A 25,887-nucleotide genomic window follows, 5' to 3' on the forward strand; every position below is an offset into this window, starting at 1 on the left:
GCCCTCCAGCTGTTTCAAAACTACAATCCCCATTAGGCCTAGACAACCAAAGCTTTAGCTGCCCAGGCATGATGGTAATTGTAGTTTTGCAAAAGCTGGAGGGCCAGAGTTTGACACCCCTGATTTAATCGGACAGGAAATAAACCAATGGGGGAGAGGTTTTACATGGGGATTTGCTGACACAGAGGTGGCAGCAGAGAGCACTGTGTCAGGGTATGTGCACACTAAACAAAATAGGTGGAAACTTCAAGCAGATTCCACCTCGCAGCCCGCTTGAAGTTCCGCCTGTCCTATAGGCTCCATTACTTTTGCAGGCAGATTCCGCCCTCCATCCAAAAAAATTGACATGTTAATTGAATGTTAATTCTTTGGGCTGATGGCTGAATCTGGCTGAGCATAGAAAGGAGCCTATGGGGCGGGCGGCGTGCAGTGAAACCCGCTTGAAGTTCTCTGCCAATTTTCTATAGTGTGCACATAGCGGCAGACTGAGGACTGAGAAGTCTACACCACTTCCTGCAGGACATACAGCAGCTGATAAGTACTGGAAGTTGAGATTTTTAAATAGAAATTACAAATCTGTATAATTTTGACAACAGTTAATTTGAAAGAAAAAGAATTTCACCTGACTTTCCCCTTTAATGGCCTATCCAATACTACATCAGCATAAGTACAACTTTTGGCAGCCCAACTGTTGAGCTATTTAAGGGGACTGCAGTGCTTGTAAAAAAAAAAAAAAGTCTCTTCAGTGCTTACTGCTGCTCAGGTCAGCGATTGCTATACTAAAGGGCCCTATTACACAGGACAATTATCGTGCAGAAAACCATTATATTTTTCGAAGTTAAATGATAAATCACCCTGTGTAATTGCAGGCAATGATTGAAAAATCGTTCACGTGTCGTTGAATTAGATCTGACCCTAAAATCATTGTTAATCGTTCGCGAAAATTCCACATTTGTTCGCTGTAGTTCTGCATTTTTTCACTAATCGTTCAATATAATCCCACATCTTTCCTTAATGGGATCAGATGGAGTAAAATGACTATCGTTTTGTGTAATATGGTGAACAATTTTAGGTTAATGGTAAACAAATCTCGTTTATCGTTAAAAAAAAAATTGCTTCATCTAATAGGATCCTAAGTGGTGGCAGTATAAGGCACAGCATTGCGGCCTGATTTAAATGAATGGGGAAAAGCTGCAGTTTTCTGTAATACTGCTAGGGTACAGTACTGCGAGGAAAAGTGAAACTATACATTAAAGAGGCCTCTTCAAACAGATGACAAGCACATGTAATGCACCAGTCTAATATTGATGGCCTATACATTAACTAGACCATTACTTTTTATGGGCTTGATACCCCCTTTAACACATCCTTTGACCTGACCTTTTCACTATCTGGTATGCTGTATCAACCATGGTCATGTTTTATGGAGCGTTTACAGATTTATCAGACAGATTTTTTAAGCCAAAGCCAGGAATTTGAAAAAGAAAAAAAAAAAGAAATCTCATTCTTTCCTTTATGACCTGTTCCCTGTTTATAGTCTGTTCCTGGCTTTGGCTTCAAGGATCTGTCAGATAAATCTCTGTGTAAACGCACCACTAGACACAGCAAGACATTGATCAAATCTGGTCTTTAGAAACATGGCAGCCAAATAAACATCTATATCATTTCAATGTAACAACCATTAAAAAACAAAGAACGAAGTACATATTTAAAAAAAAAAAAAAAGTTTAAAAGTACTTTATAAAATAAGCACAAAGTATATTCCACCTATTCCCATTGTAATGACCCAACAGACCATAATCTTCTTGACTGATGCATCCAATCACTGTTTAGCATATAAAAACCATAGAAAATGAAGACACAGGGTATTCTAAGAATATAAGTCATTTAATACTGTTAATTTTACAGCACAAAAAATAAAACTCAAAAGCTATGATTTCTTCCCCCTTCAAAAACATAAATCAAGTTAAAAAGCATACAATACAATAAAGTGTATTCCATGTAACCTATTGAGTCACGAGACCCTCGCAGGTCACCCCTCGGAACAGTTACAGAGAAAACATTGTGCAGGAAGAAAACCTGCTGCTCATGATCTCGACGTCAATGGCTTGAGAACAGTTAAAAATGTTAATTACATTGAAACTGAAAACTTAAAATCCCTCCTGTAAAAGGTAAATACAATATAAAATTACAATTTACAAGCAAAACAAATGGCACAGACATAGTTTAACCTCCCTTTACAAAAATAAAATGAGACATTGCCCTCCATTAGCAAATTGTCCCAAGTGACAGATTCCCTTTCGACATTTCTTGGATTCGTAAACAACCAGAAGATTCATGAAATTCAAATGCAGAGCGTGGCCGAAGCAGCGACCCGCCGGCTCTTAGCTGGAGACGTCCCAGATCCAACACAAACCATCATTAAGCAGCAAGGAGTGGCAATGCTCCTGTGACAACCTGATCTGGGTCACATAGGCAGACTATTACAGTTGTGACACTGAACAGACAACGCTCTCAATTTTAATTTTTTTTACACTCCTTCAAATGGAAATGTACAGGAAACCAACTCTTGCTGCCTCAGAGGGCTGGAAATTAGATTTAAGACACCAAACTCCGAGTCAAGGCAATTTTTCCCTTGCATAGTCTTTTTGCAGCGTTCCAGGAAAAGTGGGCAAAACAAGATTCAGACAGACGTAAGGAGTTGGCTCATTGTGTGAGAATCTGTTTCCTCCTTTTGTGCTATTATGCTGCAGCCGAGCACTAGTGCCCCCTGCGTAAAAAGGCCAACAAAGGAGTTTAAAAAGGAATGGATCTGGGCTATCCAAACGCTTGGAATACATGCAGAAACTATTAAAAACACGTGGACTCAGGCAATGTGGATATTCTGCAAAGGAGGGAGTGAAGCCATTATCATTCTGATGAAGTCCAGCAAAATCACATTCACTAATGGAGATTTCCCTAAGATCTAACCCGCTAAACACCTCACAGTACAAACCGATAATGGCACCAAGTAGTTTCGAGACGAATTACACCGCACCAGAGCGCAAGAGAAAACCGGAACTCCAATCATGGCTGGAAGGACAGGCAAGGTGGCATCTTCTGCTGCAGCGGCAGAACTCTGCATTTGAAAGGGGAAGTAGTCATTTTTTTAAATTCCTGCGCAGAACAACAATTGCCAAGGTTTGCAGTATAAATAAAGGCCTCGGTTAACTATCACACACTTAAGATCTCCACACAAGCAAGAGGGGATTGTAGAGATCACAACAGATCATCGGGCACATATTCTCTTTCTTATCAGAAACGACTGAAGCAGGGGGGGTATTTCTAGAGATCACTATTCTGTAGCAATGTGTGAGTCAATAAAACAGTAAATCTTTTAGGCATGATCTCAAAGAAAAAAAATTAACAAAAAAAAAAAACCCTAAGATTCAGAATGCCACCAGGTATTGTTCTCCACATTAACAGCGGCTGGCAGCACGGCATGTCTAAGTAAGCTTGTTCAGACCCTTGAAAACGTGGTAAGCAGCAGCTTTGCATTATGGACAAACACAGCTATGTTACATGCGTCAGTAGGTGAACTTTGCAGCGTGTGTTATTTTCAGAAGTGTCAAATAACCAGGCAGCTGAAAAAGATTGAGTCGAAGAGTAGGCCAAGGAAGCTTCAGAGGACCTGGAAGGAGAAAAAGTGACTAGAACAAGCTAGAAGATGATTAGTCCAGTCATTCATTGTCATCCGGATTCTGAGGGTCAATTATTTTCACATGTGTAAAGGGAAAAAGCCCTTTTCGGCCATTCACTTCTCCTTCCCACTGGCCATTAATATTCATGCGAGTCACTTTCACTAAGTCACCCACCTAAAAATAGAAGAGAAAAAAAGAATTATCAAGACTGAAAAGGATGTGTCATTCACTCGTATAGTAGAACCAGTTCTATAAATTGTGAACCAGTGGATATACTTTACTGTTAGAAGTAGATGATGTGTACATGACTAGCTACAAATATATTTCCCTATAGGAGGTCAAGCAGGAGGATAGCCTGTAATCTGCTCATCATAAGGAGACCCTTCTTACTAAAACAGTGGGGTGTACAATGCAAAAAGGAAGTAATGTTATCACCTGCAGATGAATGAGCAATAAAGGGGTACTGTTCCTTCAAAACAACTGGTGTCAGAAAGTTTAATATATAAATAACTTTCTGACACACACACACACAATTATATATAATATATATATATATATATATATATATATATATATATATATATACACACACAAATATATTATATATATATATATATATATATATATATATATATATATATATATATACACACACAAACACACACAAATATATTTGTAACTTGCTCGTATAAAAATGTCTAGACTAGTCTTCCAGTACTTGTCAGCTACTGCATACCCTACAGCACAGATAGGGAACCTTTGACCCTCCAGCTATTGCAAAACTACAATTCCCATCATGCCTGGACAGCCAAAGCTTTAGCTATCCAGGCATGATGAGAATTGTAGTTTTGCAACAGCTGGAGGGCCAAATGTTCCCTATCCGTGCCCCACAGGAAGTGGTGTATTCTTTCCTATCTGCTGCCACCTCTGTCCGTGACGAGAAAGGTCCAGAGCAGGAGAGGTTTTCTGTGGGGATTTGATACTGCTGTGAACAGTTCCTGTCCCAAATAATGGTGGCTGCAGAGAGCACCGGAAAGGATACACCACTACCTGCAGGACATCCAGCAACTGATAAGTACTGGAAAGATTGAGTTTTTTTTTTTTTTAATAGAAGTAATTTAGTAATCAACCAATATAGATTTGTAAAGGTTCTAGATTGGCAACAAATCTGTTTTATGGTAAGATTATTTTAGCGGCCCATAGCAACCAGATGTTAGCTTTCATGCATCAAACCGTAGTAAAATGAAGGTGGAGCGGTTACCATGAGAAACAATGAAAATTCTACTATAAGGGCCCTATTCCACCGGACGATTATCGTTCAGATTATCGTTAAATCGTTCGAATCTGAACGATAATCGTTCGGTTGAAATGCAGTTAACGATTAACGACCGAACGAGAAATCGTTGATCGCTTTATAAGACCTGGACCTATTTTTATCGTTGCTCGTTCGCAAATCGTTCGCATTGAATAAGACATCGTTCGGTCGTTCGCAATAGATACGAACGCAATAGCGAATAAATAGCGAAGAGAAACGATCGCAATTACGATCATAAGTAACGATTATCGTTCCATGGAAATGACCGAACGTTTTCAGGTCTTTCGCAATAGCGGTCGTTTGAGATCGTTAATCGTTAACGATTATGCAAACGATAATCGTCCGGTGGAATAGGGCCCTAAGATGGCTTGATAAACCTACCCAGATGTTGCGTGACTGATACTTTTGTATCATCCTGTCAATAAATACGATGAGGGTAAATTCACATATACTGGAAAATCTGCTGCGGATCCAGTGTCAGTGCATACATCAACTCCTCCCTGCTCCGGGGTTTTTTGGCAGGACGTCCCGCTCAGCCAACCAGCAACTGTGGCAGGGGCAGTGCGCTGCTTGGCCGAGTGGGACAAACAGATGCTGGGAACCCCCGAAGCAGGCCAGAGACGGAAGGAGGTGATGTATGCTCCGGACGTGGGGGTTTACTTATTCGCAGTGAGATGTCAATCCCGCTGCGAGTATGTATTCTCATAGGGATGCACGAACACTGGATCCGCAGCGGATCCAGCGTGTGAAGTCATCCTAATAAAAAGTGCTGTTTATAAGCAACATGTTGTTCTAACAAAAAGGAACTGTCCTCAGCGGGATCCCCTTTCAGCACTTTATCCACAAGATAGGTGATTTTTATCTGACCACTAGAACCCCCATGATCACAAGAACAGGGGCCCCAGTGGTAGGACATGCAAACTTCTCCTACATTCAGTTCTATGAGCCTGAGGAAGATAGCCAGCTACAACATTGGATTCATTGTCTGGCCCATAGAGACGAACAGCAGTATTTCATGAAAAATAAATAAAAAAAATTGATGATAATTGCAAAACTGGAAAAGATTTTCTATGTATGTGCCCTGATGGACATTATTTTCACATGATATAACACAAAGCCATCATTCAATCATTGAAAAAAAAAAAAGAGATCTACATCTGCAACAGACAAAATTCCAGAATAAAAAACATTAGTAAAAGATAGTCGTCTTTTTAGGACCATTGATAATAATTCTAGTTGTTTACAGACACCTTAACACATGATGCCTGTTACTGCCCGGCAATTCCTCTTAAAGGGAATGTGTCATCAGAAAGTGACCTACTGTTTATTGTTTTTATGTTAAATACATTTTAAGAGTTTTTGGAGATTTTTGTAATAATTTTCCATATTACTATCTATATTATAAAACAATCCTGAGATCTTGTAGTTTTTATTCTCACAACGGGGCTAAAACAAAGCTGAGACTTCCTGTTCTGTCTGTAGAGGTAAGAAGAGGCTGCTGTAAAGTGACCTGTAAAGCATTGCAGCATCAGGTGACACCAGTAGATAGAGGAGACAATAGCAGCTCCCTGTGGATTCACCTCTTCACAGGTCACAGAGTGCGCTCAGTGATGTTTCATAATTATTTCAAGGGGACAGACTTTGGCTATTGCTGTCTATGTCCATGAGGGTTGCTGTAAAGCATATCACTTAATGCTGTTAACAGCAGCCCAGGTAATATGGCAGCCCCCATAATGTACAAAAAAGTGAAATAAAAAAAAAAATTAGTCAGAAAATAGAAACAGATTAAAATAAAAGAATAAGTTTTAGTATCTGACTCTAATCAGTAAGAGAAAGTTTAGGTGACACATTCCCTTTAATGCATTGTTACAGTGAAGCCCATCAGTGGCCTCCAATTTTATACTAAATTCTCCACCAAATTGTGGTCTTCTATGGAGTAAAAAACCCAGTCTGTTATATGGCAGCTAATACAGAGCTAGACTGGCTGCAATATGGCTCCATACGGTGAACTGTAGTTTCCCTTCAAGCCTCACCCGAGTGGAGATTTTCAGACGGATTCTGTAGCTCGTGCCCCTTCACGGCCACACGCCTTTCCGCTGGCTCCATAGACACCATTCTATGGGAGGCCAGATTCCACTATCCGCCGAAAGAATTGACATGTCAATTCTTTCGGCGTAATGCAGAATCCGCCCGTGCATAGAATGGAGTCTATGTAGGGTAAATCAGTGTTGCACACCTCTAGTTTCTAGGTTGGTGCTCAGTGGGTTATGGTTCTTCAACCATGTACGTCCATAAGAGGTAAAATCCACGGCACTCAAAATAATGCAGAAGTGATAGTTTATTTTACAGTGATACAGAAAGGTTGTATACTCCGACCAGTATGAAATATATAGTAGAAATAGTAGAGATCGTGACTATAAAGCGAGCTTTCGGCCCATCCCGGGCCTTCCTCAGGCTAGTAGATCTCACTTGTAGTGCATGGGTCTAGGATCTCCACCGAGATCCTAGACCCATGCACTACAAGTGAGATTTACTAGCCTGAGGAAGGTCCGGGATGGGCCGAAAGCTCGCTTTATAGTCACGATCTCTACTATTTCTACTATATATTTCATACTGGTCGGAGTATACAACCTTTCTGTATCACTGTAAAATAAACTATCACTTCTGCATTATTTTGAGTGCCGTGGATTTTACTTCTTATAGAATGGAGTATATGGCACGGGCCGAAAGGCGCGTGGCCGTGAAGGGGTACGAGCTACGGAATCTGTCGGAAATCTCCGCTCAGGTTCCGTAGTGTGAACCCACCCTAATGTTTGACATGTCAAAAGTTACTGATCACATTGGGTCGGAGACCTGCTGCAATGTCAAGATACAGCTGGGGCGTGTTAGTGTGCTCCACTCCCTGGCCAGCAGGGGCATCCAACTTGTTTGCACGATAGACTCTAATGAAATGTTGCATTTGATTGATAACCAGGAAGAGAGGCGCATTGCTGTCCACTCCCCCCCACAGCAGGTCTTGAAGTGAGACCCAGTGTGAACAGTAACTTTTGACATGTCAGAAGCTACTGCAAATGACAGTGACACTTTAATGCATATAGCTGTGTGCATAACTATATGATCTCGTCACTTTGTGTGTGCAAGTCCGGCATGTGTTATTTACATATTTAAACAAAAAAAAAAAAAAAAAAAAAGTGTCCTCTTATCTTTTTATACACATCAGGCCCCAAAGCCACAAGGTTGTGCTCATTCTGCAACTTCTGTGGTCTGATCATGTAAGGTAAGAGAATGTGAATGACCCTCCCTTAGATAAGTGCATTTTGTGATCTGCGGTCACACGTACACACCAGCCTCCTATCATACTTACAAAGTAGGTGACTTATCCCTAAACCACTTTTACAGACTGGTAGCTAACCTGCTCCCCCCTCCAGGATTACTTGGTGAACCGCCTGATACATTGGGGAGAATCTCTCTCTCTCTCTCTCGAGAGAGAGAGAGAGAGCTATAGAGTACTGTATTTATTCTCTGCCTGCCATATTATGCAATCTGGATTCTGAAAGCGTCCTCGAGAAAACACTTGGGATCAACAAGCTGTGACTCGCTTTTCTTTACTAGAAAGCCTCTCTATTGTAAGCCAGGTCTGGAGCCCCACCCTCAGGAGCCTGCAGGTAGCTTGCTGTCATCTGCCGCCTATTGGTTACCACTGGAATCCTTGCCCTCAGGGAGGGAAAAGTGACTCAGAAAATTCCACACAAGCCTCCGTGTCGCACCTGAGTGCACACACACACACACTACTCATGCCAGTCAATGAGGCACTATGCTGCCATGTGTCACTTCCTCCTCTTACTATACATTTACTGATAAATCCTGGACTTTCTGACCACTGACTCACCGACAAACTGTTCTGTCTGATAACTCTTCTTCTGAAAGAGCATATTCATGGCTACTCGGCAGAGGAAGCCGCTGGGCATGAAGGCTACAGTTAGCTTACATTGATGTTACTATGTCCTTACATTTAAATGTGTCAAAACTAAAACCTCAATATGCAATGTATCATTCAGTATACAGGAAGAACTGTGATGAGTAGTCAGGATTCAGTCTATGGCTCTGATCACTTATTCTTCACTTTGGCAGACCGCTTGTATAACACACAGATTTTTGCCATGCCAAATAGCGTGTGAAGTCTTCCTGACATTCAATACCAAACAGCAAGCGTCCATACATGTATGAGACCAGACCCAAGAAGCCTACTAATACCCCACTGGCCGTCTCTTCAAGCTTGAAGGTACACCCCCCCCCCATTCATACAGTGAAAAGATAGGACAAAAAGTTTTATCCGAAGTTTGCCATCCACATATGCACCAAGTCCAAGACTATAAAGCACCATATACAGCAGTGTACAGCGATTCACTGAGAGTCCAACTAGAAGAGCCGACCTACTTGTTAACCTACCAATGTGCCTATTTCCCAACTAGGAACCTAATTAGTGTACAGCCCTGGAGACGTGTGTGATTATGGTTCTAATTGTAACTCCATATAATAAGATAGCACTGACCTACTTAAGATGTGAAGGAAGAAAAGGACATTATATCCAGTGTTAAAGGGACATTTCATCTAGTCTGAAAGGGTGAGGGTCCCCAGTTATTGTTCATTTGGTAGTGTGCAAAATGGTGGAAGAGAGAGCAGGAGCAACCAGATGTGCCTACAGCTCTTCCTGGTTTTTCCTATTCGTAGTGAGACTCTCATATAAAAGTCACTTATATGGCATGTCCCCCAGTCTTGTGTTGCTCATCAGCTGTTGCAGAACTACAACTCCAAAAATGCCCAGATAGCAATTACCTGTCAGAACATGCTGAGAGAGGAACAGGTTAGGAACCGTGCTGTAGGCCTAGCATAAGTGTGTAAAACTGTACAATGTTCCTGCATAAAGTCAGTCAATGTATGGAAGGTCAGAGAAATACACCTTAAGGGTACGTTCACACTTACCGGATCTGCAGCTGATTTTCTGCAGCAGATGCGCAGCAGATTTCATTTAGTTAACTGAACACAGCATCAAATCTGCACCATCAAATCTGCTGCGGATCCTGTAGGTGTGAACACACCCTAAGGGTACGTTCACACTTACCGGATCCGCAGCAGATTTCATTTAATTAACTGAACACAGCATCAAATCTGCTGCAGATCCTGTAGGTGTGAACGCATCCTAAAGGCAATCTCTCTCAGCTGTAATTCATGTTCCAAACTGCTGACACTGTTGGATAGCTGTTAGGAGACACATGGTCCCTTTCATATATCTATCTGTGCTTCCAGGATGTAGAGAAATGCTTTTTTTTTTCACTGGTACAGAGAGTCGAGGAGACTTTCCCGAGCTCCTGAAAAGCTACAAGCTGGAAGTCACCTCTCTTTCTGCATTTCACAAGCTTGGGGAAAGCTCTTTGTACTATAGAATACAGGATTTTTTTCTACATTATGGAAGCACAGTTGGATATGTGAAAGGTACCACGTGTCTCCCAGACCTAAAAGATTCCCTTAAAGGTGTTATCTGAAGAATAAACGTATCACTTATCAAACACAGGATAACTAGCTGATTGGTTGGGCCCCAGCATTCGGACTTCCACCTATCACAAGAACTGAACATAGTGGCGTGCTCAGCAGTCACATACAGAATGAATAGAGTGGTAGTAAAGCATGCGCATTACTGCTCCGTTCACTCAGGAGACATTTGTTTTCCCGATCTCTGATTGTCTCAGTGGTCAGACCCCACCAGTCACCTAGTTATCTCATTATCCTGTGGAGAGGGGATAATTTAATCTTGAGACAACCCCTTTAAATGCATCACTCTTATCTGGGCCCTTTGTAAGCCAATGTTTGAGGAGAAATTAGCATGCAGATTTCTTTTTCTCTCTGCCTTGTTCTCATCTTGTTAGCTGATGCTTTTTACTCTTCAGAGGAGACATCCAGTGACCTGGGAATCAATAAGTCATTAACTTTTTGCAAAAAAAGTAAAAGTGGCACCTCTGCAGATCAAAAAGAAAAAAAAAAAAAACCCCTCTAAATCAAAGAACGAAGACACTTACCTCTAATGCAAGAGCCGTCTTATCATAAGCGCAAGGAACTCGTTTCTGAATGGCTTTAGCATAGACAGGTCCATTCTGGGTGGAGGGTAATGGGGTGATGACTGCGCCTGGAGGGGTAGAGGAGGCGGGCAGAGGGCTGGGAGTCTGAGGCTGAGCGTAGGCATGTGCAGGCTCAGGTATGCCATAGCTATTAGAATTTCTGTTTCCCATCATGCCTTGAAGAAACACGCGAGGTAGCTTCTCCACGTAGGGTACAGGGATCATACCAACACGACCGTCCTTGTTCCGTGCACTCCACCATTGTTCTTCGGGCTTTTCTACAATTATTAAAATTTCCCCTTTTTTAAAAGGAAGGTCCTCTGCATCATTGCCAGGGAAGTCATAAAGAGTCCGTACACACTCCATGTTCTCCTCTGTCGCATGTACACTGGAGGCCGTACCTGTCCCCACCGGTGGGCTTGGGTACCTGTGAAGAAGAAACAAACAGAGTTAAAATACAATCAAATATCAAAAAGACAGAGGCAATACTACTACCTGGAGGATATGTCTGGATTCCATGAATAAGTACATGGCAAATGTCTACAGGATTCCGCTACGGTGCCCTTAGGAGAAGTAGGAGAAGAGTTCAATGACTTGCGTGTCAAAGCTCAGATAATACGGATCCAAACCCCGAGTAATCTCATTGTGCAAATGAGTTTAGCAAATAAATACGATGACTCTAAGAGCCGACTAATTCGATTAGCAGATTAGGAAGCGCTAAACGCATCAGCCTCGGCTTATGCCAGCTGCCTGCCTGACCCCCATGTGCTGCTACACAACTCCATATACCTTGACAACTTGCCCGGCTGCCAGAAGTGATGCAATGCAGTGGTCACCGAGAGCAAAGTCTACTGCAGTCTGGAGAGTATTCTAGTATAGGAAATACAGACGTCAGTACGTTCATAAACCCGGGATCCACACAGCAACAGATCAATCCCAATACACGTCCGGACTGAAACCGTAACGTGCAAACTTAACAAAAGCTGTTGTCCGAAAGTGATCCGAAAAGTCCAGACGCTATTGATTTGTTTTAAATGTAAGCCGGGGCCCCCGACGTCAACTACTCAGTAACAGGGGGGTCAGCAGATTAGCAGCAATCTCTGCATCAGCAACTTGTTTTGTGTCCCTGGACAAAGTAGGGACTTAGCGTACGAAACGGACAGAAGCTACGAAGCCGCAAACAGACCATTTCCTATTTACCTCCGAGGGGAGAGGGACATGCCCAAGAATGGCAAAGGGATCTGGCAGCTATAAACCCAGCGCCGCTCGTGTACACAACCAAGGCCAAGAATTCACATCACTTCTATCTATTTAGGGAAACTGGGGACGCAACAAGCGCATGGTATATACACACAATGTCAGTGGGAGACTACAACTCCCATAAGGCTTTGCAAATGGGTTCTCTAAGTTGATCTCCAATGATTGCGCAACTACAACTCCCAGCATGATTATGAAGCCAACAGGTGGGAGATGTAGTTTCACCTTGGCTCTCCAGCTGTTGGAAAACCACAATTTCCATCATACCTGGGTAGCCAAAGCCATATCTTTGGCTGTTCAGGCATGATGGGAATTGTAGTTTTGCAACAACTAGAGGGCCAATGTTAGCCATCACTGTTCTATATAATATATACCCACTGGTGTAAAACTCAAGGCCTCCAGTTGTTGCAAAACTACAATTCCCATCATACCTGGACAGCCAAAGCTTTAGCTGTCCGGGCATGATGGGGATTGTAGTTTTGCAACAGCTGGAGGGCCGAAGGTTCCCCATCCCTGTTTTAGGGTTTTGAAGGAGAGTTTGAGGTGACAGAATCCCTTTAAGTGATAATCTTTCAGTGCATTTCAGTGTGTATGCAGGCATCAATTACGGTGTATGTACACATCATTCCTATACTAGAGCGTACAAACTACTGTAATTACAATCAATCGTAATGAACGACTATCTTTGCGTGTATTACGGTGATCGATTACAGGTCGCCAGCAAACGGTAATCGGAGAAAACAATAAGTCTCTTTGTCTAAGAGCCAGAATGACAGGTCTGATCAACAAGTCTCATATCGATCAATAATCGATGTATCAGTATCAGATCTACAGACACTGACAGCTCCAGCCACAATGCACAGACAGCTGCTGCCCTGTCACTGACTTCCTCACACTGAGCTTCCTGAAATGTCACAAGAAAGGGGGAAGCCCCAGGGGGCTGGAGACAGTCAGCATGCCAGAGGAAGAGTGGGCTGGAGACAGTCAGCATGCCGGAGGAAGAGGAGGAGGGGGCTGGAGACAGTCAGCATGCCGGAGGAAGAGGAGGAGGGGGCTGGAGACAGTCAGCATGCCGGAGGAAGAGTGGGCTGGAGACAGCATGCCAGAAGAAGAGGAGGAGGGGGCTGGAGACAGTCAGCATGCCAGAGAAAGAGGAGGGGGGGCAGGAGACAGTCAGCATGCAGGAGGAAGAGTGGGCTGGAGACAGTCAGCATGCTGGAGGAAGAGTGGGCTGGAGACAGCATGCCGGAGGAAGAGGGGGCTGGAGACAGTCAGCATGCCGGAGGAAGAGGGGGCTGGAGACAGTCAGCATGCCAGAGGAGGGGGGGGCAGGAGACAGTCAGCATGCCGGAGAAGGAGGGGGCAGGAGACAGTCAGCATGCCGGAGGAAGAGGAGGAGGGGGCTGGAGACAGTCAGCATGCCGGAGGAGGAGGGGGGGAAGGAGACAGTCAGCATGCCGGAGGAGGAGGGGGGGAAGGAGACAGTCAGCATGCCGGAGGAGGAGGGGGGGGAAGGAGACAGTCAGCATGCCGGAGGAGGAGGGGGCAGGAGACAGTCAGCATGCCGGAGGAAGAGGGGGCTGGAGACAGCATGCCGGAGAAGGAGGGGGCAGGAGACAGCATGCCGGAGAAGGAGGGGGCAGGAGACAGTCAGCATGCCGGAGAAGGAGGGGGCAGGAGACAGTCAGCATGCCGGAGGAGGAGGGGGGAAGGAGACAGTCAGCATGCCGGAGGAGGAGGGGGGAAGGAGACAGTCAGCATGCCGGAGGAGGGGGGGGGGGGGGGGGGGGGCAGGAGACAGTCAGCATGCCGGAGGAGGGCTCTGCTCACCTGGGCGCCGGCTCTATCAGGGTGGTCGTGTCCAGGTAGTGGATCTTGTAGAAGTCCAGCAGGGCCGGTAAGTTGTCGAACTCCTGGTCCCCGATCTTGAAGCGCCGTCCCGGCAGGGAGTTGATGATGTAGTGGGAGACCCGCGAGTTCTCGGAGACGGACAGCACGTGATCCCCGGGGCAGGTGGACGAGTCCCGGACTAGGAAGACCCCGTGCCGCTGACCCTGCAGTCGCGTCTGCGCCTCTTGCCGAGAAACCGGCCCGAAGTACCAGCTCGAACGATCCGACGAGTCAAAGCGAGCAGACGACATGATGAGGGCAATCGCCTGGGACAATCGGGAGATAACGGGTGTGGGCACCGGGGAGGCTGGCGGTGTGAGGAGACTGGTTACTGACAGGCGGCTCCCTCAGCTGCTCTGGGTTTCATGGTCACGGCGGAAGCTGCAGGTCCTGTCAGGCCCGCGCAGTCTGGAGCTCACGCACCTCGGGTCCCCTCCCTGCTCTGGTCCGCGAGACTACTGGGGAGACAGTAAAGATGGCGGAGGGACTGCAGGCTTTCACATACAGCCAAGCGGAAACGCGTCATCGCCGAGCGGCAGCCAATCAGGAGCCGGCTGCTCTAACCCGTTTGGATAAGCTAGCTGTCACTCCACGGAGGAATAGACGTGAACGCGCTATTTTATATGGTTCTATACCTGGTCAAGTGGCCAATCAGAAGCCGCTTGGCTTTGATGTCAGCGAACGTTAAATGTTCGGCCTCCTGATTGGTTGCCGTCCCCTGCAGGGTGTTCTTAGCCCGTGACGTCAGCGTCATTTGTAGATTACATCAGTCTTTAAATTTAGGGTGGCTGACAATTCTAGGAAGCAGTCACACTGTAAACTTTACGGCGGTTTTGTGGCCTCTGACTGCTGCATTATCATAAATGGAGAAATGACCCAGGGTCAGAGATGAGGGGGTTATTTTATTCATAAGCCCCACCCTTAAAGGGTATTTCCAGCTTCCCCACAGATGCCCGTATAATTAGTGCCAACCCAAGTTCTCAGTCCTGCACCATCCAGGATGCTCTATAGAAGAGTTACTGTTACTTGCCCAACAGGAGCAACAATTAAAGGCGATGTCCATAATGAGTCATGACTGGTATTTTGGGATGTTATGACCAGAATGGCGGATAGAGCGATACTAGGGGGCCCATCTCCTCTCAGAGGCGGAGTGGTTAGGGTTGTGATGGTTATGGTTATTTTTGAAAAAAAAGAAAAGTCTGCGCCCGGACGACAATACGTCTTTTGCCATCAGGGTAAAAGTAGCCTGGCACTGGTCTCCTGTGTAGAATGTCACGGAAACTTGGATGTTGTGTGACAGCCCCCATATTTGTGCCTACTCCGTTTTGCCTGGTTGGGTCGTCTATCAACGTTATGTTGACAGGATAACACACTGCGCAATACGAGTAGTACAGTGTATTATATTAGCGATCGGAAGGCTACATTTCAAAGTTCCTTTGTTGCACTAATAAAAAGTGAAAATTCAAGTTTAAGAAAATGCAATTTTATTATATTTAATTAAAAAAAGATGCTCTACTCCTTCTCCCAAAAAAATACAAAATCATTTTTACATAAAAAATAAAAACTATCGCCAAATCCGTAATCACCTGAACTATAATCTTATCTCATTATTTATCCCACATGGTGAATACTATAAAAAAAAAGACAAAAACTACACCAGACTTTTTGTATTTTGTTAATTTGAAGAAAAAAACACACACACACACACACAAGCAAAAGCTCTATCATAAGTATGTCGACTAAAAAACTTTAAAGGCACTGTGAAGAAGACGATGAAAATTGCTTGGTCATGAAGGGGTTAACTGTGTAGATGCCGCTGTCAAAACTGATAGCAGCATTTAAAGGGGTTATCCAGCGCTACAAAAACATGGCCACTTTCCCCCTACTGTTGTCTCCAGTTTGGGTGCAGGTTTTGAAACTCAGTTCCATTGAAGTAAATGGAGCTTAATTGCAAACCGCACCTGAACTGGAGACAACAGTAGGGGGAAAAGTGGCCATGTTTTTGTAGCGCTGGATAACCCCTTTAACCGCCCCTTATTGTGACATCCCTACCTTACAGTATATACCGTATATAAATATTATTTATTATTAATATTATTTTTAATACTTTTTACTCTATATATATATATATATATATATATATATATATATAGTAAAAAGTATTAAAAATAATATGAAGAAAGAAAACAGTAGAGTATGTAGAAAATAATAAAGCCACTTCTGAAGCCGTCTCTACAGTGACAGCCCGCTCAGCCAATCCCTGGCCACAGCCCTGTGTCCTCTCAGTCAGTGATTGGCTGAGCAGCCTGTCACTGCAGAGATGTGTCAGAAGTGCCAGCAGCGGCTGTGGTGAGCTGGGAGAAGTCAGGAGGACACTGGGGAGCATGGACAGGTAAGTATATTTATTATTTTCTACCTACACAGCAAGAGTTGCACAGACATCGCTGCATGATTGTCAAGCCGTGTAATAGGCTCGTGCTGATCTAGCAGATCAGCGCTCACTTACACTACGCATGGGGCCCCTAGTGATTTCGCATACGCTATGGCCCTTAGTGAATTTTCTATGACAACTTCCTCTGGCAGGGAGTTTTATAGTCCCACTGCTCTAACAGTAAAGAATCCTCTACATGGGTGTTTAAATTATTTTTTTTTACTCTGGGGGGACATTTATGCACGCTGCACTCTGGCATACACCAGGGAGAAGATGCAGAGTTGCACCTTCACCCTGCCGCACGTCTGCCGCATCCCCTGTATAATTCAGAAATCTACACCTGCTCAGGTAAGGACGGTTTAAATAATAGATGTGCGCCTCCTAGTGAATCCAGTGGGGTAATGGGGAACGGGGCCTAGATGTTAGGGATCTCTATTGACTCTGATATAGTTATATATCTTATGGGTACATTCACACTTACTGGATCCGCAGCAGATTTCATTTAAATAACTGGACACAGCATCAAATCTGCTGCGGATCCTGTAGGTGTGAACGCACCCTTAAGCTATGTTCTTACAATGTACTATTTTTGAAAAGAACAGTGGACGTTCTTTTTAGCCTGTTCCATGCAGACACTGCACCGATAATGGCCGTTGTTTTGTGCGGCCGTGCAAAAAAATGATCATGTCAATTAATAACGCCGCTGCTCTGCGAACAACGGCCATTATTAATCTTTCATGCACACACGGATGCAGTCGGTTCATCCATGGTGTGTATAGATATCAATGCTTAATTGATTCCCAGACACTTCCCTAATGGGCCGTATGGAAATAAATGTTTCTGCCGGTGTTCGGCCAATATAACTATGGCCGTTGTTATAGTGTGTGTTAACATAGCCTAAACTTTTTTTGAAAATAAAAACTTGGAGAATTAAAAGAAAAAAAAAAAAGAGAGAAACCCCACAAACATTGTTTAAATTTTTCTATTTAATTGCATACATAGTTTATTGGGGTTAAACAATATATTACGTGTAAAACTTAGGGTTCCACTTAAAAGTACAACTTGTCCTGAAATAAATAAGCCCCATATGGCTCGGTCAATGACAAAATGAAAAAGTTCATGGTCTTAGTGCAGCAGGAAGGAGGTTAAAGGGGTTATCCAGCGCTACAAAAACATGGCCACTTTTCCCCCTCTCTTGTCTCCAGTTTAGGTCAGTTTGCAATTAAGCTCCATTTACTTCAATGGAACTGAGTTCCAACCTCCACTCAATCTGGAGACACGAGAGGGGGAAAAGTGGCCATGTTTTTATAGCGCTGGATAACCCCTTTAAACCTCAATTGCCACTTCTCTGGCTCTATCCAGAATAATTGCTAACAGCAGACAGTCTTCGAAACAGTAACATATATATAAAAAACACAAATGAATAATATATGCCAGCATTAAAAGCTTGCAATTAATAATGAATGAACCAGAATTGATAGCTCCCCAGCGAACTATTGGACAGCTAGACAAGCTGGACAAAGTAGTTCATTGAGGCAGAGGTGTCACTGCTATGTATAGTGTAGGTGCAGCCAGGTGCATCATAGATTAAATAAAAGGCTATGCTATGATGGGGCAGACTTATCAATACTTTCTGAAATCTAACAGGAGAAAGGCAGAAGGCTTACCATATTTATCACAATAGGGAACCCTGTGTCATAGATTTGGCACATCTTGTTTTTTGCATTTTTTTCCCTCTGTATTTTGCATTAAAATTGTCTGAGCGGGCTGTCAGTGAGCAGGGGATCCGGAGACACTGCAGGAGGACGCTGCGGGAGAGCGCGGACAGGTAAGAATGGCTTCTCTTTTATTTTATTATATAACAGCAGCACCATATCTGAAGTTTTACAATACTATGGCCCTCAATTCTCACAGTGGAATGAAAATGCACTGCAAGAACGGAGTGCCATAGACTTTAAGGGGAACCAATCAGTATGATTGTGCTGATATGGTTCCCAGCTGCACAGTATAGATCTACTGTGCAGCTTCCCAACGCTACCAGCCATGGCTGCAGCAGCAGCAGTTTTACATTGGGGGAAAAGGAGTTTTATTTTGGCATGCGAGGTCGGGAGAGGGGTGGCAACTAGTCATCTCAGCGGGGAGCTGCCTGTGACTAGTCACAGCTCTCTGCTTGTTAGCACGCAGTGTGGGGATGATTGCCAGGCTGAGAGGCCACTAACCGGTCTCTCTGACGGTCAATCATCCCCGCACTGTGTGCTGACAAGCAGAGAGCTGTGACTAGTCACAGGCAGCTCCCCGCTGAGATGACTAGTTGCCACCCCTCTCCCAACCTCGCATGCCAGAATAGGCTACTGCTGCAGTCACGGCTGGTAGCGTTGGGGAGCTGCACGGTATACTGTGCAGCTGGGAGCCATATCAGCCCAACTTTGCCGATTGGTTCCCTTTAAAAGTGATCCGTATCATAGTGTATTTTAGTGCAAAACTCGCAGCGTGAAATCCACTGCCATACAGTACAGTACACTTTTTGCAAAGTTTGTAATGAATTTTGGTTCAGCGAGTTCTGTTCACTCATCTCTACTCATTACACCTCCAAAGAAATAGTGAGACATTAATCAATTCCTTTAAGTGAACAACCCACCCATCCCCTTGCCTGCAAGATATATTTTAATTAGAGATGAGCGAACCGGGTTCGGGTTTGAGTCCATCCGAACCTGAACGTTCGCCATTTGATTAGCTGTGGCTGCTGAACTTGGATAAAGCTCTAAGGTTGTCTGGAAAACATGGATACAACCAATGACTATATCCATGTTTTCCACATAGCCTTAGGGCTTTATCCAACTTCAGCAGCCACCGCTAATCAGATGCCAAAAGTTTGGGTTCGGATCGACTCCAGCATGCTCCAGGTTCGCTCATCTCTAGTTTTAATATAAAAATATAGTTTTGGCTCTTAATAGTTGACTATGGAAAATCTATTTTTTAGTTTTGTTTTTTTTTTGCTAAAGTAGTAAACGTTTAAAAAAAAAGTGGTATTCACAGAGTCTATAGGATAGACGGAACTTCAAACGGAGGCCGTGCAGCGGAAATCTCCGCGCGTATTCCGTGGTGTGTTCATACCCTTAGGTTGCAAAATTGCTCCCCATCACCTAACAAAAGTTTAGGTGATTGGGATACCCCTTTAATGCAGTGTATCCTACGGTTGGTAAGTGCCAACATCTACAATGGCATACTGCAGCTCTATTCACTTGAATGGGCTAAAGGGGTTGTTTACAGAAAAAAAAAAAAAAAAAACTTTTAAATCAACTGCTGCCATAAAGTGCCAAAAATTTGTAATTTACTTCTATTACAAGATCCCAAAGTCTTCCAGTATTTATCAGCTGCTTTTTGTCCCGCAGAAAGTGATTAGAGATGAGCGAACTGGGTTCGGGTTCGAGTCCATCCGAACCCGAACGTTGACTATATCCAATGACTATATCCATGTTTTCCACATAGCCTTAGGGCTTTATCCAAGGTCAGCAGCCACCGCTAATCAAATGCCGAAAGTTCGGGTTTGGATGGAGGTTCGCTCATCTCTAAAAGTGATGTATTCTTTCCAGTCTGACACAGCGCTCTCTGCTGCCACCTCTGTCCATGTCAAGAACTGTCCAAAGCAAATCCTCAGAAAACCTCTCCTGCTCTCCAGACAGGAAAGAATACCACTTTCTGCATGAATCTCTGGCACCAGTTGATTTGAAACATTTTTTTGTGGACTACGCCTTAAACTACAATAAAATGGCAATTATTTGCATATCCTGTGAGGATCTATTACAGTATATTTAGAGGCCACAGTGTTTGGAGTAGAAAAGAGCAGTAGACCTCTGAGTTAATCTTGACAGAAGTCATCATGATGGTCTGGACCGAATGGAAAATAGAATAGAAAAGAACAATAGCAATCAGAAACGACGTCACCTGTGAGTCACTGAATGTGTATTCTTCAATTGGCTGTGCTGATCAGTACTGTAAGCAAACACATGAAGTCAGTAGTGTAGGTGTCGCAAGACTCACCTTGCAAATGTGGGTTAATAAATGTTCATCCACTGTAGTTCTGTCTGGATCTTCACTATTTTGGTTACTACTTCTTATCTCAAATGGTCCGTAGAGTGATGATGGTGGTAGCATACTTATTTGTTAAACAACTCTTAGCTACTCTTACCATTGTTAAAGGGGTAATTCAGCAAAAAAAAAAAAAAAATCCTTTCAAATCTACTGGTGCTAGAAAGTGGCGGAGAGTTTTAATTTACTTCTATAAAATAAAATCTCAAGTCTCAGCTGCTGTATGTCCTGCAGGAAGTGGCGTATTCTTTCCAGTCTGACACAGTGCTCTCTGTCCATGTCAGGAACTGTCCAGAGCAGTAACAAGTCCGCATAGAAAATTTCTCCTGCTCTCCATAGAGAGAGAATACACCACTTTGTGCAGGACATACAGCAGCTAATAAGTACTGGCACCAGTTGATTTGACTTTTTTTGTTTGTTTGCTGCACTACCTCTTTAAGGTTATAACAGGAGGTTCAGTTTCATGTGTTCACATTTATATGGCAGGAGTTAACCAGAGTGTTGTGGTTCTGGTGTTGTCTTTATGTACTGATCTTGGTTCAGGTACTGTGTTCATCTTATGAGCTTGGTTCTGGTGCTGTATGTATGTAATGAACTTAGCTCTTGATCCTTATGAAGAATCTGCACTTGTATTTGTGAAATGTATCCTGGTGCATTGTGCACATCTCTTTTCTGTAGGTCTGGACGATTTTTTACTGTCTGACTGCTAAAAGGAATACCTCTACAAACTACAACATCAAGGTCAATGGTTTCTGGCATAGAGAGGATTCTTGTGTTTCTTAAGGAAAGAACTTCCGAATACCCTTTTACTTCTTATTTTGATGGCACTGCCAAGCTGTTTTCCTTTCTGTTTCTATATGATGCTGCAGAAAGTCAGTTCCATCTATCAGACATTATTCGATTTTCAGTATTTTAAGAATTCCACAAAAAAATGTTTTTTTCTTCAAATTCAGAAAATTATATAGATTTGTAATTTACTAGTTTAAATATCTCACATCTTCCAGTACTTATCAGCTGCTGTATGTCCTGCGGGAAGTGGTGTATTCTTTCCAGTCTTACACAGTGCTCTCTGCTGCCACCTCTGTCTATGTCAGGACATGTCCTGTCCAGAGCAGAAGAGTGTTTTTTTTATGGGGATTTGCTACTATGGACAGAGGTGGCAGCATCTTAACCTGCTTTGATGAAATCTCAGCTGTGAAAGGTCAAAACATGTTTATAATCCACCTGGGTTCACACTAAGGGGGACATTTATCAAAGGGTGTAAAATTTAGACTGGTGCAAACTGCCCACAGCAACCAATCACAGCTCAGCTTTCCTTTCAGCACTGCCTAAAGCTGAGCTGTGATTGGTTGCTGTGGGTAGTTTGCACCAGTCTAAATTTTACACCCTTTGATAAATCTCCCCCTAAGTATATTTCAGTCAGTATTGTGGTCCTCATAGTGCAACCAAAACAAGGAGTGGATTACAAACACAGAAAGGATCTGTTCACACAATGTTGAAATTGAGTGGATGGCCGCCATATAACAGTAAATAACGGCCATTATTTCAATATAACAGCCGTTGTTTTAAAATAACAGCAAATATTTGCCATTAAATGGCGGCCATCCACTTAATTTCACCATTGTGTGAACAGAGCCTTTCTGTGTTTTTAATCCACTCCTGGATTTGGTTGCAATATGAGGACCACAATACTGACTGAAATATACGTAGTGTGAACTAAGGGTACAAACACACACACCGTATCGCAGCGTATTTTCTGCTGCAATACGCAGCAGATACGCAGCAGATATGCAGCAGATTAGATCTAAATAACTGAACACAGCATCAAATCTGCACCACCAAATCTGCTGCAGATCTGCTGTGTATATGGTGTGTGTGTTTGTACCCTAAGGGTACAAACACACACACCGTATACGCAGCAGATACGCAGCAAATACGCAGCAGATCTGCAGAAGATTTGATACTGTGTTCAGTTATTTAGATCTAATCTGCTGCGTATTTGCTGCATATCGCAGAAGTAAATACGCTGCGTATATGGTGTGTGTGTGTTTGTACCCTTAAAACAGCTCCCAAAAATGCTTCTATATTAGTTGTTTTTTAACTTTGGAGCATTTTGCAGTGATCTCCAGTGTAGTTTTTGTTGCTGTTCTGTATTTGAGGTTTTGTGCATAATCATTTGTGGCGTGGACAAGTGTTTTTTTTTTAGCAAGAAGAGATCTGCTTACAGTATTGTAAGTATTGTATTGCTCCCCAAAAGTTATACTGATCACCAATATACACTTATTACGGGAAATACTTATAAAGTGCTTTTTCCCTACACTTACTACTGCATCAAGGCTTCCCTTCCTGGATAACATGGTGATGTCACTTCCTGGATAACATGGTGATGTCACTTCCTGGATAACATGGTGATATCACTTCCTGGATAACATGGTGATGTCACTTCCTGGATAACATGGTGATGTCACTTCCTGGATAAACATAGTGATGTCACTTCCTGGATAACATGGTGATGTCACTTCCTGGATAACTTGATGTCACTTCCTGGATAACATGGTGATGTCACTTCCTGGATAACATGGTGATGTAACAACCCGACTCCCAGGCTGTGGCTGCTGGAGAGGATGATGGCAGGGGGACACTGAGGGACACAGGGCACTGGAGGGACACCGGGCATCCCCCTGCCATCATCATCCTCTCCAGCAGCCACAGCCCACACAACTCTGGGAGTCGGGTCGTGACATCACCATGTTATCCAGGAAGTGACATCACCATGTTATCCAGGAAGTGACATCACCATGTTATCCAGGAAGTGACATCACCATGTTATCCAGGAAGTGACATCACCATGTTATCCATGAAGTGAAGCCTTGATGCAGTAGTAAATGCAGGGGAAAAAGCGCTTTATAAGCATTTCCAGTGTATATTGGAGATTTGTATAACTTTTGGGGAGCAAAACAATACTTTAAAAAAAAAATTTCGACGGACTAAGAACGGCCGGTCTCTGCCCGGATCATCCCGGCCAGTACTTAAGTACCGGACAGATGATCTTTCCGGCCGCAGGGTTCTGATGCGGACGCATCAGCGCGCGCCCGCATCAGAACCTCCCATAGCACACAGTGAAGCGAGCGGCCGCAGCCGCTCGCTTCATTGTGTGAACTGACAGGGTTTCCGTTGAATTGTGGCCGGCGAAAACTGACATGTCAGTTATTTGCGAGGCCACACGCCACACATATACGATGTGTTTACGCTCCGGCCGGGATCCCATAGCAGATAAGGCTATGTTCACAGGCGCATAAATGCCGATGGCTACAATTATGGGAGCATATGGTTAAAGAGTCACTGTCGTATTTTTTTTTTTTGCAGAAATCAATAGTCCAGGCGATTTTAAGAAACTTTGTAATTGGGTTTATTAGCCAAATCTGCCATTATCTGCATGTAAAAAGCCTTTTCCCAGGTCCCCCCCTCCTTCCTCTTTTTCATCCACTCTGAAAAATCTGAAAATTGTGACTTGTTGCAGGAGACGTCCCCTGTCTGCTCTAGGGAGAGGGGAGGGGGGAGGAGGAAGGAGGGAGTTAGCCGGCAGCAGAAAGCAGATAACAGAGGATTACAGGCACGGAGCTGGGTGACAGCTGTGATCCGAGCTCAGACAGGACACTGGTGACTGTCACAGGAGATATCCCGTGAGGGATTTGTAGATTAACTCTTTGTTGTCCTGTTTTGGTCTTTTCTTTAGCTCTCTCCATAGGAGAACAATGAAGACAGGGGGGAGAGCTTTAAACTGCTTTTTCATGATAAAAATGCATTTTTCGGATAATAAACCCAATTACAAAGTTTCTTAAAATCGCCTGGACTATTGATTTCTGCAAAAAAAAAATTCACGACAGTGACACTTTAAATGCAACACAATGATTGACCATAAAGCAGCATTATACCTACGGCCACAAGGGGGCGCTACCTTCCCCCCAATGCATGCAGCACCAGAAGATCAAAGGAGAAGCCAGCTTGAAGGACCACTGCCAATTCTCAGTTTTTACAGCTAAGAAACACTGAAGGTTTTGTGAAGCCTGGATCAGTGTTTCCTGACCATAAAAACGGCCACGAACGTGCGAAGGGGGCCTTAAGCATTTGAATACAGTAAATACCAGGATAGTAATTGCGGAAAAACTTGAAGCAATATTACTAAGCTTGGTAGACAAAGAAAATATTATTTATTAATAAATGCTTTAAGCGCCAAAGTTGGTTGAGTTTGGCACAGCGGGTTATGCAAGTAATCAATCAATTCGTTAAGCACCTGCAATTTGTTATAGAGGAAAGTCATGTGTGCTTATAAATTAAAAGAAAAAAAAAAAAAAAGAAAAAAAACATACCCCCCAACATCCATATAAAAGACATTTGTCTAGATGCATAGGCATCATGTGACTGTGCAATAGGATGATGTGTTAATTCATCCCATACTTATTAGCTGCTGTATGTCCTGCAGGAAATGATGTTTTCTTTTCAGCCTGACACAGTGCTCTCTGCTCACATCTCTGGCCGAGACAGGAACTGTACAGAGAAGTAGAGGCTCTCTATGGGAATTTGCAGCTGCTCTGGACAGAGGTGGCAGCCGAGAGCACTGTGTCAGACTGAAAACGCCACTTCTTGAAGGACATACAGCAGCTGATGAGTATGGGAAGACTTGAGATTTTTAAACAGAAGTAAATTACAAATCTATATAACTTTTTGAAAGCAGTTGATCTGAAAAAAAAAAAACCCTTGCTGTGCATGATACCATTTTTTAAGCCCCTTTTTTAAGAATATTACAGTGCATAAGACAGCACATCCTTGTTAACACATGGCAATGTGTTGTATATTGTGCAAAAAGTGTCGTGCTTTCAAAATTCAAGGTGAGAAAATGAGACTCTAAACCGGGAAGGTGGGAACGGACGTAAACAAGTAAACAGCACCGCTTCATGCAGGGGACACGTCTTCTGGTAAATGGAACAATACATGGTACGTGAAAAAGAGAGTTGCTCAGTTCTTTGTGCAAAAAAAAACAAAAAAAACCCATGTGGAGCCAAGGAGTCACCTAACCATATGGGAAGAGGTTACAAAGCATCATAAAAACTC

General features: G+C 43.5%; 1 protein-coding gene across 1 annotated transcript; it reads right to left on the minus strand.

The window, feature by feature from the left end:
- Nucleotides 1–2,265: 2,265 nt before the first annotated feature.
- Nucleotides 2,266–14,773, minus strand: CRKL (CRK like proto-oncogene, adaptor protein). Its single transcript, XM_069961155.1, has 3 exons — nucleotides 14,196–14,773; nucleotides 11,070–11,535; nucleotides 2,266–3,854 (listed from the first exon to the last, which is right to left on the minus strand). The coding sequence occupies exons 1-3, from the start codon at nucleotides 14,504–14,506 to the stop codon at nucleotides 3,720–3,722; spliced, it is 912 nt and encodes a 303-aa protein (XP_069817256.1). The 5' UTR covers nucleotides 14,507–14,773; the 3' UTR covers nucleotides 2,266–3,719.
- Between the last annotated feature and the right edge of the window lie 11,114 nt (nucleotides 14,774–25,887).

The sequence above is a fragment of the Dendropsophus ebraccatus genome, chromosome 3 (genome assembly GCF_027789765.1).
Source record: "Dendropsophus ebraccatus isolate aDenEbr1 chromosome 3, aDenEbr1.pat, whole genome shotgun sequence".
NCBI lineage: Eukaryota > Metazoa > Chordata > Amphibia > Anura > Hylidae > Dendropsophus > Dendropsophus ebraccatus.